We start from the raw sequence: 13,398 nt of genomic DNA, 5'->3' as shown, positions 1-13,398 counted from the left end.
CCTCCACATGGAATACTCTACGTCACCCTACCTATTCCATCCAGCCATGAGACGTGGGAAAAATTGCGAGTCTGCTCATTCCTAGTGATGGACACCCCAATTCAGCCAGTGCAGGATCCTCCTCTAGAGATGGGAATTTGGTCCATGGTATACAAACAATGGTTGTTGCAGGCTCCGAACTGCACCAGCAGTGTGGCAGGCCCAGCACTGAGTAAAAATCCCTTCCTCATACATCTGCACTCAGAGGCGGGTGAAACTAGTGACTGAGTATACAAGATGGACTCAATTCTGACCAGGCACCATGTTTTATTGAAATATTTACAGACGTGTCCCAGCTCTCCTCTTACCCATGCTAACTATAAAATGTTTGTGCATCATCATTAAACACCTCTTTCCCGGTCTCTGTCAAGGATCTAACAGATTTTTATGCTCTTTGTCGTCAGACAGCAGTGTGACTGAGTCCATAGGTACTGAGCGAGAAAAGCTGAGCCAGTAAGCTCCCTCTGAGTCCAGGCTCATTTTCCCACATACTACAACTAAAAGGTTTCAGAACAGCGCCCCACATGCCAGCTGCCCCTCCAAACAGCCCACTGGAGCACCAGGGAATCCTCCACGCAGCACAAGAGCCCCTTAGGTTTTTATAGCTGTGTCTCGGGACTTGTAAGCCACACCACGGCTCTTCAGCTCTCGGACGATCCCTGCAGCAAGGAGACAAACACATTTCAGTATTCTTTACGAGGAGCCCTAAAAAAATCTGATAGCTCTATCATGTAGCCTTCACTGCAGAGATTAAGAACTGAACAATCTTCTTCTCAGTTTCTTCTCACACTTTGTAAACTTCACTGTTAAGAGTGAAGTTCCCTCTTCCAATTTAAATGCCTAGACAGAGCTCCCAAACATCAACTCTCATTTTGCCTTGGGAAAGAACTGGGTAGACATTTTGTTTACATTATTTTCTACCTGCAGATGTCTGAATATTATGACCATACTGCATAGGCCAAGCTCTTAACATAATTCTTAAACCTCTCAGTCATTTCCGTGACTTGTCTACATGTTCCACCTTCTCAGTAACCCTGTAAGAAATGTCAGCAGAATAGCACCATGTGGTTCAGGACAGCTCTCACCAGCGCCACACACCAGGTTCAGACAAATGACAGCCTTCGAGGCCCTTGAGTGTAGTCTGCTGGTGGTTCCTGCACTCCCCAGCTCTCTCTCACCTCTGCCTGTGATAGGAGGATGCCACACACACTAACCAAGGCCAAAGAGCATCTCCTACACGTACCCCCTCTTTCTGCTGCTGCCCTGTGCTCCATGTTGTGCTCTGTCTGCAGCTGCATGGAGCACATGCCGTCACTCGCTATGTTCCACTTGTTTCCGAAGTGTCCAAAGCTGTGCCAGGAGGCCTCAAACCTCATGATGCTCCAGCTCTCCCAACACAGACAGTGGAGCTCAGGTCAGGGCCTAGGATTCCAGACAAAAGCGTGAGGGATTGCAGTACTCCTGGGAAGGGGCTCAGGTTAGGTGTCTGATCTAGGGCTGTGGACAGGACAGGGCCTCTTGTCCAAACGGAAAATGTAATCTCTGCTTTATGAAGGTAAGGCCAACTCGCTGCATACTCCATTTATAAATGAATGAAACCCATCATAGCTCAACAGCGCAGTATTACAATGGAAGTGGTATCTGCTCAACCATCCTCCTCAAGATCACTTTTCAAACAGCACCCCTTTCTGCACAACTCATTTTCATGGACAAACCTTTGTGTTCCCCTGTAGCTGAACAGCTTGAAATGTGCCCACTTTCTGTAGTCACCCTTTAATCACAGTTTATCACTCTGATGCTGTCCAGTATCACAGGTTTTATTCAGCAGCATTTTAATACCAACTTCTGGCAGACAGACTGCTGAATGACTCCAGGTAGAAAACCTGTCTAAAGAACACCTGAACCCAGCCTCCCATTTAATGTCTTTTTGCAGTCACCTGGCTAATCCTTTCATCCACATGGTGTGCGCTGTGTTTGTAACACACAGTGTTTACCGAATCCCTAAATGCTGATTTTATCACATACGGCATAATACACTCAAGAGTGTAACTGGCTAATATACAATGCCTAGTATACAGAATAACCCATCGGCTGCCATCCATGCAGGAGTGCCCTACACAAGCCGGCAGCATTACCTTGGGGCAGGCGGCCAGTCACGGACACTGCATATACACCCGGCTTGAAGTTACCTGGGGGAAAGAAAACACTGAGATGCTCTGCGTGGCAGCGGCCAGACGGGCAAACGCCCCCACCAGCCTCAGCCTGCACAGATGCCCCCTCATCGGGAACAGCAGCCAGAAACCCCTGCAGCAGCCCGAAGAACAGCTCCCGCTGCCCCAGAGAGGGGTCTGCTGCGGAACAGTTTGCCCCTGTCCAAACCAGCAGGGAGAGACACTCACTGATGCGCTGCCACTTGGAGACCCAGCTGTCCTCCGGGCTCATCATCGCAATGATCCTGTGGGAGAGAGGGGAGCGCGGGAATCTCCCAGCCCGGTGCCGCCGAAGTGCCACGGCACCGGGGCCGCCGAGCAGCCCCGGGTCACGGCCCCACTCACCCGTCGAAGGAGGAGCTGGTGCAGTCGTAGACCATCTCGCGGTTGCCCTTCATCTGCAGGTAGGCATCGCAGTTGTCGCAGCCGTCGTACTCGAACTGGTCGATGGTCTGAGGGGGACCGAAGCGTCAGCGCAGGGCCAGGCCGGGGGCAGGAGGGGCTGGAGCCGGCTGGGGAGGGAGGGGAGAGCCGGGCAGCGGCGGCGGGAGCGAGGGCAGCTAGTGCGGGGGCCGGAAGGGAGCCCCGGGCCCGGCGGAGCGCGAAGGAGGCCCGGGCAGGCGGAAGAAGGGCCGAGCGGGCGGGCCGGGCCTCGGCCGGCGGAGAGGGGCCCGGGCCGGGCCGGGGAGGCCCAGGCGGGGCGGGGGGAGGCGCGGGGGGGGCCGGGGGGGGAGGCTCGGGCCGGGCGCACCTTGACGAGGGAGCAGAGCAGGCAGGCCCGGAGGTGCCGCAGGTCCTTGGGGACGGTCTCCAGCGCCATCCCGCCGCCGCCGCCGCCGCCGCGCAAGCGCAGGGCCGGGCCGGGCCGGGGCTGCCCGCAGCGGCTGCGCCCAGCCGAGGCCCCGCAGGAGGGCGGCAGAGCGCCGCCAGGGAGGGCGGCCGGCCGCGGGCAGCGCCGCCCGCCGGGGCCGCCGCCGGGCCGAGGGGAGCGGGGAGGGCGGTGCGGGGGGGGGGGCCCGGGGCCGCGGAGGGTCCGGCGGGGGACGCCCGCAGCCCAGCGGCGGGGCCGAGCCCTCGGGGAGCCGGGGCCGGGCCGGGCCGGAGGTCGCGGGAGCTTCGAGGCGAGGACGGGGCCGGCCGGAGCCGCAGGCCCGCTCCTCCCGCTGCGGCCCCGGGGGACGAGGCCTCGCCCCGCGCCCTGAGCTCTGCGGTGTTTGCAGCTCCCCGCGCTCGCTGGGCAGCGAGGGTTCACCTGGGCGGCAGCCACGGGTCGGCCGAAGCAACTTGTGTGGAGTGGGGAAGAGGCGCTTGTTTGCAACACAAGCCCGGCTTTGTACCGAACAAAAACACACGAGCAGACTTGGTACGTGGATAAATATATTAGTAAATAAATATATTTCTGAGCACATCAGCATATTCACACATCTTTGTTTCTATCAGACATAAATACACAGTTCTGCATATATATAAAACCTATTCTTCCGTTTTGGGTCATAATTTATTCCCAAGCCCCAAGAGCTAGGACAGACTCAGAAAAAAAACAAAACAAAACTTATATTCACATTTCAAAAGGATCTGAACTTTAGAAAAGGGAGGAACAGAGGCTCTGTGCAGAAATGGAGGAGGTCCAGCCAGCCTAGGCACTCTGCCCACAGCAACCTAACTCGGTGGGGTTGAAGGTCCTGGGAAGAAAGGCGTCCGCGAGGAAGGACTGATGGCTTGGTTGTGGATAGAGTGAGTTCAGGATGCTCTGGCTTCCATCAGTTTTCAGCGGGGTCTTTGGACTCAATGAAGGAAAATGAACTCTGTTTCATTGCAGTGACACTGAAGACATTTAGTGATGGAGCCTAAGGGTACTGACCACTCAAAAGTATCACTTAAGAAGTGAGATGTGCAGGAACTGAGAGGAACCATTTCCCATTTTCTCAGATGATGCTTCTTCTCTTGTAGGCAGCCAAGGATTGTAGTCCATTTACAGAAGAGGATTCAAAAAACACCTTCCTGTAGAATTCCTCCCTCTCCTCCCACCTGAGAACCCACCTAGGCAGACCTGCACACTCTCATTCAGCTCAGGAAGCCCCATGGAGAGGGCCCAGCATCTGAGATGTCTGTTTTCTGGATGAAAAGTAGCAGCAGCATAAAAATCAGAAAATGAAAACACTTTTAAGTGGGCGTTGCCCTGCACAGCCCAGTAATACTGCAGTAGGGAGTGGAAAGGGTTCGCTAGTACCGACCACTTTCTCCAATAAGCTTGGGACTTGCTGCAGACTCAAGAGTTCTCCTTTTTTAAGGATAAAGAAGGAAAGAGAAGAAGTACATTTAGACTGCCAACTAGACACTCATTCCTTTGAGGCAGTGAAATGCATCCCTGGAGGCTCTCAGCCTTCCTGACTCCTGAAGAAACCAGTGAGAGCACCCCGACTTCAAGACACCCCCCCCTCTTTAAAGTCACTTGAGCCCTCTAGGATGGCCAAGGATGCAGGGAGCTGTTTGAGAGGAGCCACGTGCCACATACACAGGAAGTTTAACTGGGAGAATCTAGACCCACTCCTGGCTTTTTTTTTTTAATTTTTCCTTCTAGTTTAAGACTGACTTTCCTGCAAGACAGAAAACAAGAAGAGACCGAAAAGGTTAGAGTATAGTTCTGCTGGTTTTTTTAATGTGAAAAATTCAGCTTTTCTCTAGACTCAAAGGTCCTGCAGTGGGTCGATCACAGGAGACAAGAAAATGAACACTAGCAAAGGAATAATGTTATGTTTAAAACAGTGTTATTGGCTGACTTTTAATAACATCATGTTAGTGACTACCAGATGGGACGAAGATGCCTTTTTCAAAGATTCAGGGCAGCAAGCCCCACAGAAACCTTCATCAGAAATGAAGGAAGGCAGAGGCATGAATAGTCTGAACTGGGACTGCCTAACCATTGCACTCCTGGCCTGGGGAAGAGGCTGCTGCTTCACAGGAAGATACAGAAAACTTACCACAGAGCAGATGGTGGAATGTTTGTCCCTATACCAGGTTTCAAATTGTCAGAAGTTACCTTCAGCTCCCTTGTCAATGTTTCATTAACTCTGAAAACTTGAGATAGTCTTGGTGCCCTACAAACGTGCACTCCACATGGGAATCTGGCTAATTCTTTGGCCTGAATGATCCTTTAAGGCAATGAACTCCACAGTCTCATTCCCTGCTGTATGAAAACTGTTTGGGTTTTATCTTTTGAATTTGCCAGACTTTTTTTTACTTGTATGTCTCCAAATTATGAGGCATAGGAAACAAGAATTGGTAATGTTCCAAAACCAAACCACAAACGGGGTAAGAAGTGAGTAAGTACAGAGCCTAGAAATTTCTCTGGTTTTCTCCATCATCAAAATGCTAGAAAAGGCAAAAGGGTATTTTGAAAAACTCCTTTGCAAGATCATTTCAAGCATCTCACAGAAATACGAAGATAAGGCTGGGTGATAGGTGGGGCTCTGCTCTGCATTTCTTACAGATGCTTTTGCTGGGAATTTTTGCTCTGTCTTTGGGAAATGAGAAAGGAAGGAGAGAAGCAGGAGTCATGTGAACTCAGGGATTTTCCGTGACTCCTGTGATGGGGGCATCTCAAGTTTGAAATATGCTCAAAAAAATGTAAGCTCTTAACAGGGCTGGCTACCACACCTATTTTGAGGATAGATGGAGAAGTTACGGGGTGAGCGAGAGACTTGTTCACATTACCCAATGACAGGGTGGATTCTTTGCAATGGAGAAAATATGACCCAGCTCTTTCTCAGAAATGGCCATTGTCCCTGCGTCTTTACCTCTACCACTGCTGGCAAAATGCAGCAGATGGCTGAGTTGGCTTCAGCTGAGGGACAACAAAGTCATCAAAAGTGGTGAGAGATATTGGTTTCCAATGAAGTCAGAAGAAGCACCTTGCAGGGCAGACCTGAGTGCTGAGATGGAGAATAGCTTGTTGCTGTGTCTGAGATAAAAGTGGAAAAGTTAAATGAAGAAGTCTGGCTTTGACCTAAGAGAGGAAATGAAGTCAGGAGCTAAGGGGCCACAGAAAGTAATTTCTGCAGCTTTTGGTCTTGAAGACTTGTTTATTTTTGAAGTGTTTAGCAAAACCTTCTGTGGCATCAACATGCCAAAATAGCAGCTTGCACTCACTCCGCGAGCTCTCCAGCTGGTGACTCCCAGGACCGGTCTCTGAGCAAGCTAGCCCATGCAGACAGATGCTGCTGGATGAAAACAGGCTGCTTGTGCCTTCGAAGGAGAAGAAGACCTAGAGAACACAACTCCGCATTTGTGTGACCATCGCAACGTGGAAACATGAGGAGACCACAAGCATTACATTGCTTATGTGCAGTCTGCATCACAGCATGGGCCTTGCAGGTCAGGGCTGGTTATTGTTATGCTGCCTGTGCAGAGACCAAGATGTGAGCTCCACTACGGCTGGTATGCTGAACATCTTTGTTCACTTCAGCTCTCCCATAAGCAAATTAGCCAGTGTCTTATTAAACTGAGTGTTCATGGACATCCTGGACCTCCTCTTCAGATCCTGCATTCAAAAAAAAAAAAAAAAGAAAGTGTAAGCTACAGCAAGCTGAATGCTTCGGGACCTTGCACTGCTGGGACCTCAACTATTGCAACAGGGAGATTGGATTCTGCAGTGAAAGCCACAAAGTTTCTCTCAGTATTTTGGAGGGACTTTTCTGCCCCCTCTACAATCAGGTTATGTCAATGCACAATAAAACGTAAGGATAAGGCATCAAACTCGTACTTGAATATTCAGAAAATACAGGCTAAGGTTATGGTGAATCCCAGGATTCATATTCCTACTGGATATTTGCTTTTGAGGCTTTTTGATGTTTGCTCTTTGAGGAAAATCTGTACAGCCTTTTTAAAAAGTGATTAGCACCAAAATATAACACTGGTTCATATTCACACAGTGCCACGGCATCACCCTCCAGGCACAGGGGACAACAACAAAAGAAACTCCAGACAACAGAAGGAGACTGTAAGAGAGGTGTGCATGCAAGAAAGGTATGGCACATGCATTTCATGGTGTTCAGAGGTTGCACAAATTGTTTCTGAGTCCCAAAGAGCCAAACCCAATGACTTGTTGTTGGCCACTAATGCCAGCCCTCTGTGGCCAGCCAGCAAGGACTGTAGTTCATGCTCCTCACCAGCTGCCCTCGCCTGGTGAATTACTGACAGGCAAGTGCTGAGTAGATTGCATTGAAACATTCAAGTAAGGGCTGCCTAGAAACTGTGCACCCTCAGTTACTGCTTCAAATAGTCCTTTTCTCCCTAATGTGGCTGGGTGTTGCGCATACACCATGTTCCCTTTCCTAGATGTCTCTCAAGCCTCTCACACAGGGTAAGCATAGCCCAGTAAATGCATACATGCATTATTTTTCACATTTCCCTTTTCCTGAATGTTCCTGAGATCAAAGGGAACCAAATGCCCATATAGCTATTCACAGAGAGCAATTCAAAACAACTTTTCAAAACAGTCACAGCAAAGTCTTGTTCATTACAAATCACAAGCTGTAGGAACAAAACCTCTGCAAATTAAATATATGGGAAGAAAACAACTAAAGGAGATCCTGCTTTGAAAATGTAGCTAATAGATGTGGGAAAATGAATGGACAGACACAGCATTATACATATATATGTGTGCAGGTCATGGCTAAAGTACCAGAAGGCAGAGTTTGAGTATCTGGCATTTCTGATTTGTGTAACCAGTATGCTGAATAAGCTGTTGCCAGCTGCTTCTCATGTACACTGGCTTCTGTGCAATACAGAAGAGTCTATACAGCTTTGATTGCCCTGTGATCATCAGAAGTCCTGAGCCTCAAAGAGGGTTATTAAAGTATTTTCTGAAAACTGTGTGTGTGTGTGTGTGTGAATGTCAATACAAACCAAAAGAAAAGTTAACAAAGGTGTTGAATCAGGAGATAGAGAGGTGAGAATTCCTCAGCTGCTGGGCTGGCTGTGGAGACCCGCACAGAGCAATGGCCTGAAGGAGCACACCTTGCTGATACAACAGAAATCTTGTTCTTTGGGTATTAACTTGTAATGGTGGTCTTTCCCTGCCCCCTAATCCCTTTCGCCTTCTCTAGCAAAGATCAAAGACTTGACATGAAAGGGAATAGCTGAGAAGACAAGCAGGAGTTGGGGGAGAGAGGGAGGATGCTGACAGCATGCTGCAGGAGATGAGATTTCCCAGAGAGAGAAAGCAAGAGGTTTCATCCTGCGCAGGGAGTAATCCGGCTGTTCTGGGATGAGATCCTTGCATGCTGGGGTGGTGTAGGAAGCCATCTAGCTGTAGCTCATTGCTAGTTGTCTGATTTCTCTTAAAAAGAGCCTTTCAGTGCTGCTTGAGGATTGATTCTTCATTTAAACTAGTCAGAGCTGTAAGTCCTTGGCATAGTCTCCCAGGCAAGAGAAGTGTGGACGTATCCTTATGCAAAACCCACCAAGAAAAGCTGCATGAACTCCAGGGTCACGCAAGCATCTTTGGGACCATTGCAGGCACCCTGGTGATGTCTGCAGACAGCATTATTCCCCACGATGCCAGTGCATGGTACTGCCTGGGAAAGGGGAGTTTCTACAGGGGCTGCGATTCAGCCTTACCAAGCTTCAGCCTCACCTTGCAGCTGGGCAAGGTAAGCACACACCTGGAGGGTGCCACATCCCACAGGAGCACCGTCAGCTTCTGGAAACCCTGGTTTAGGGACTTCCTGAGCCAGAGATTATATTTGCATCTCTGCATTTGATAGCTCTTGATCTAGGCTCTTGAACCCATTTTACTTCTGGCACCCACATCCTCTGGGCGATGAACATCACAATTTCACTATGCCATGTGTTACTTTACTGGGTGTTTTAAAGCTTCTGTTTCCCATTTGATGCCACAACTTATTTTGTTATAAGAAACAGTGTCTCTTAGCTGTGTTCTCCCCTGCTCTCTCTGATTTTGTATCCTCTGTTTCATATCCTCTGCTAGCCATCATTTTCTCACATGAAAGTCTCTATATTCTGCTTTCTCAAAAAAGCCTCAGCATTGTGACTGTACTCGATATCCTTCTGTACTTCTCCCAGGTCTACTACATCCTTTTTGGAGAAGTAGTGGTGAGTGGTGCATTCTAGCTCTGAAAGCACCACGGATTCATGCAGTTGCACGACGGCACTTTCTGCTTGTCCTGTACTTGTTCCCAGCTAGCTCCTAATAACCATCTGACTTGTTGACCGAACTACTCACAGCAAGTCCAGGATGCAGTTTTTCTGAGTTAGCTGAGAAGGGCCCATCACCGTGCGTAGGCATCTAGCAGCAGCTCTGCTTGTGTGTGGCATTTTGTGTTACTTACATGGAATTTCACCCGCCACTTTATTGCCCGATAACTCAGCAACAGGAGATCCTTCTATAGCACTTTGTAACCAGTTTTAAAGCTGACCATCCTGGAGGATTTTGTCTTCTTAAAACTTTGTTATCTCCTCTCGGTGCCCAGAATATTTATGAGCTTGCTGAAAGGTGCCGACAGCTGGAGAACTCCACTTTCCTCCCTTTCCGAGTAACTTTCCTCCATTAAGACTGATCTGCACTTTGTCTCCTATTTTTCAGCCAGTTATTTACCTATGAAAGCACCTTCCCTTTTATCCTTTGAGAGCTTCATTCCCCTAAAAGATCTGTGAGGCGTTATCTCTCTCTACAAAAGCTGTGTTGCCTCCTCCCCTGGGTTTCACATTTAGCCATGTGTCTACAAGTCAGACCCTGTATTTGAATTTTTAACAATTTGCTTGCCAGGAAAGTCAGGCTCATCGTTCCGTTGGTTCAGCTGTTTCAAGCTGATACTGTCCTCAGCTCTTCCTTCTGGCTCTGGGCATGGGTAACATTACAGTCCACATTTATGGTTTAGCAGTTTTGTATTTGAGCCCCTGCACAATGCTCAGGTGAGTAATCAATAGCCCTGGCAATTTGTTACTGTTCACTTTATTGATGTGTTTCAGAAATGCTCATACTGATGACTTGATCTGTGCAGGATCCTCTAACCCATGCCCTGAACAGAGACGTGCCAGGGTGAGAACTTCCTCGAGCACTTCCCTGCTGATTACTGATGCAGCAAATTCATTTTGCTCCTCTACTTTGCTGTTACAGCCCTTGAACATCCCTCTTAGACCTGTCTTACTCTCTGGGCCTGCAGAGCCTCCGGCAGGCTTCTTCCTTGTGATGGAGCTGAAGACGCTCACAGTAGTCGTTCTGTTTTTCACAAGTTGTCCACAGAAGTCTTTCCTGGCCTGCCTCACCATGGCTCTGCACTTAGCTTTACATCCAACTCTCTTCTGATTTCTTGTCTGGCCACACCTTCACTTCTGAAGAATGGCTTATTGCTTCTAATTGCCCCCTCTGCTCTGCTGCCCCGCCAAGCCTTTTCTGGGGCCTGTTTTGTGGTTGGTGATATGTATGACTCTGGGCTTCTGGTACTGCATCTTTAAATGATCCCTGTGCCCAAAAGCATCTTATTCTTTTGACTGCTTCTTTCACTATTATTTTAAGAAGAGTCTCATGTTTATATAGGCTCCTCTTTTGCAGACTGTGCTAATGCAGTGTATTATAACCCCAATTCCATAGTGTTTCTACTTAGGTACAATTGGGGATTTTGTGCTACTTGTCATTGGCCTTTACACTCTCCTTAACACACAGTGTCCCTCCTATGCCCCAGAAAAGGCATACTCTTCTCTACAATTCCACTTGGAAATTGCAGAGTGCCACTGTGTTTTTGTTGTTTATGATTTTTTCTGAAAAGTTCATGTCAAAAATTTCATATAAAGCCAGGCTTTCTAATTCATCCACTTACATTTTTAGCCTTGCAACACTTACTTATCTAGAGGCATATATGCATTTCTCCTTGGTCTCCTTGTCTATTTTCTGTGTGTCCCATTTAAACAGGACTGTCTATTGGGATTGTTCTTTGCTGTTTTTACCAGTTCTCCACTGATCTTTGTGCAGTGACTTTGTAAGATAAAGTACTGATGTGATCAGAGCTGTAGAGGTTGTCATTACAAGCAACATGTTTTCAGCTTGATGGCTTTTCCATATAACCCCTGCATGAGCTCCTGCTCTCTGAAACTTTTACTAGTTCCTAATAAGGTAAAATCTTTCTATTATTTTATAAATTTTATAAGGAAATTTTGACTCTCTGGCTGGTCCTGAAAGCATCACAGAAGCTACTGCAGTGAAACAGACATAGAGTCACACTGCTTTAAAACACAGCAGTTCTTTGGGCTCCTGGCAAAAAGGAGGTGGGAGGGACCAGAGGCTTGCTGAATGTACATGCTTTGACAGTCACGCTGGTGCTGGCTCTGGGCAAGTGTCAGAGTGCCTTCCCCATTGCGCCATCAGGATGGGCACAGATCCGGGCCTCTGGGACAATCCACAAAGCAACAGAGGCATCGCAGCACGTACCTCTGCAATGTCTTGGAGTCCCCATGTTAGAACTGTGAAGCCCAAGCAGCAGGTCCCCTGGGCCAGCGCGTGCCCCGGGGGGATCCCTGCTCCCTCCTTCCCTCCAGGCTGGAGGGAGACTCCTTCCCTCCTCCATCTCCAGGGTGTCCCCAGCACAGATCCTCCCGGTGTGGGGGTCACAGACAGGGAGGAGCATAGACCAGGGGAGAAAAAACAGAGGCTAAAAAACATCAGAAAATTCAGACAGCTAGAGGGAGGGGAAGGGAAGGGAAGGGAAGGGAAGGGAAGGGAAGGGAAGGGAAGGGAAGGGAAGGGAAGGGAAGGGAAGGGAAGGGAAGGGAAGGGAAGGGAAGGGAAGGGAAGGGAAGGGAAGGGAAGGGAAGGGAAGGGAAGGGAAGGGAAGGGAAGGGAAGGGAAGGGAAGGGAAGGGAAGGGAAGGGAAGGGAAGGGAAGGGAAGGGAAGGGAAGGGAAGGGAAGGGAAGGGGCACTGCTTAAAACATGAGTTTTATCACAAAGAGTATCGAGACCTGGCAGTACATCACACATTTCCTACAACGGGCACACAGCAGTAGCCACCAAAGCCAGTGCATGGTGTTGCACATGCCTGGCACCTCCATTTCTAAACCTGTCCATTCCTGTGTCTGCTCTTTTGCTCATACTCTTCTCTTACAGAAAGAAGTTAAGAGCAGGCAAGCCAATATAGGGGTCCTGCGTCTCATGGTACAAAATATGTAAAATAAAGAAATGACAGCTGCACCTATACCCCTGAAACTTCACGGTGCAGTCACAGGACACAGCACCATGAGGCACGTCCCACCATGTGCTTATGGTGTCAGCCTCCAGGCAACACGGAGATGCGAGGTAGCCACACCACGCCAGGGGACAGTCACCCCCATGGGTGGCAGCTGGGCTCCTCTCTCTGCAGTCCCCTGGGCCACAGCCTGCCAGGGAAGCCCAGACACTGCTGCAGCCCCTAGGGAGGGCGGCAGTGGGTGGCAAAGCCCTGCACTGTCACAGACAGCAGCAAGGTGTGACGTGCTTCCTTGCACTGTACTCTTCCACAGCCACACCTGGAAGAAGCACCAGCTGCCCTGAGACCTGGATGAAAAGACAGAGGTATTGGTGTGTCCTGGTGGCAGCCATGTCTCGTGTGTCCAGGCCATGGTGGGCTGGTGGACGAGGCCATTCGCGCCGCACAGGACACTCCCTGTGAGAGGGACCTGGAGCAACCCTGGGAGCTGTTTTGGTCCCCCCTTGCTCATGGCTCCTTTGGCCCCAGGTGTGGCACTGCCTCCCCAGATATTGTCCCTTTCCTGCCAGTCACACCGTTCCCTGGGCTTTGTTTTGCAGTGGGAGCTCACATCAGCTCCTGAGCAACCTGCCACTGTGCTGTGGTCCTGGCAGGGCTGTGTCCTGACGATACCGCCACATGCCACCTCCAGCTCAGGGCGCATCAGTCCTCAGAGCTACCGGCAAATTGGAGAGACGTCCCTGCGCTGCTGCCTGTGTCTTGAAGTGGCAGCCTCTCTCCGGGCCCTTTGAACAAACTCCCCCATCACCTGCAGTGCCAGGCACTTCTGCGCCTGGGAAAAAGCTGTTCCTGGGAGCCTGGGAGCCCAGCGTGCCGCAGGCACTGCGCCCATCCGGCCTCTCCCCCTGCCCCGCTGCCTCCTTGCAGGCACGGCACAACCAGGAGCCTG

General features: G+C 49.9%; 2 protein-coding genes across 2 annotated transcripts in view; both read right to left on the bottom strand.

The window, feature by feature from the left end:
* Nucleotides 1-286: 286 nt before the first annotated feature.
* Nucleotides 287-3,167, bottom strand: SUPT4H1 (SPT4 homolog, DSIF elongation factor subunit). Its single transcript, XM_083806527.1, has 5 exons — nucleotides 3,001-3,167; nucleotides 2,595-2,701; nucleotides 2,439-2,494; nucleotides 2,175-2,228; nucleotides 287-698 (listed from the first exon to the last, which is right to left on the bottom strand). The coding sequence occupies exons 1-5, from the start codon at nucleotides 3,067-3,069 to the stop codon at nucleotides 631-633; spliced, it is 354 nt and encodes a 117-aa protein (XP_083662653.1). The 5' UTR covers nucleotides 3,070-3,167; the 3' UTR covers nucleotides 287-630.
* A 452-nt stretch (nucleotides 3,168-3,619) lies between these two features.
* The window catches only part of RNF43 (ring finger protein 43), a 64,205-nt gene continuing 54,426 nt past the window's right edge, over nucleotides 3,620-13,398 (bottom strand). The window contains exon 9 of the mRNA XM_083806261.1: nucleotides 3,620-6,789. Coding sequence (XP_083662387.1) covers nucleotides 6,746-6,789 — 44 coding nt within the window. The 3' untranslated portion in view covers nucleotides 3,620-6,745. The remainder of the gene's footprint in view (nucleotides 6,790-13,398) is intronic.

The sequence above is a fragment of the Anser anser genome (assembly GCF_964211835.1).
Source record: "Anser anser genome assembly, chromosome: 20".
Taxonomy (NCBI): domain Eukaryota; kingdom Metazoa; phylum Chordata; class Aves; order Anseriformes; family Anatidae; genus Anser; species Anser anser.
This window is presented reverse-complemented; position numbering and strand designations above follow the sequence as displayed.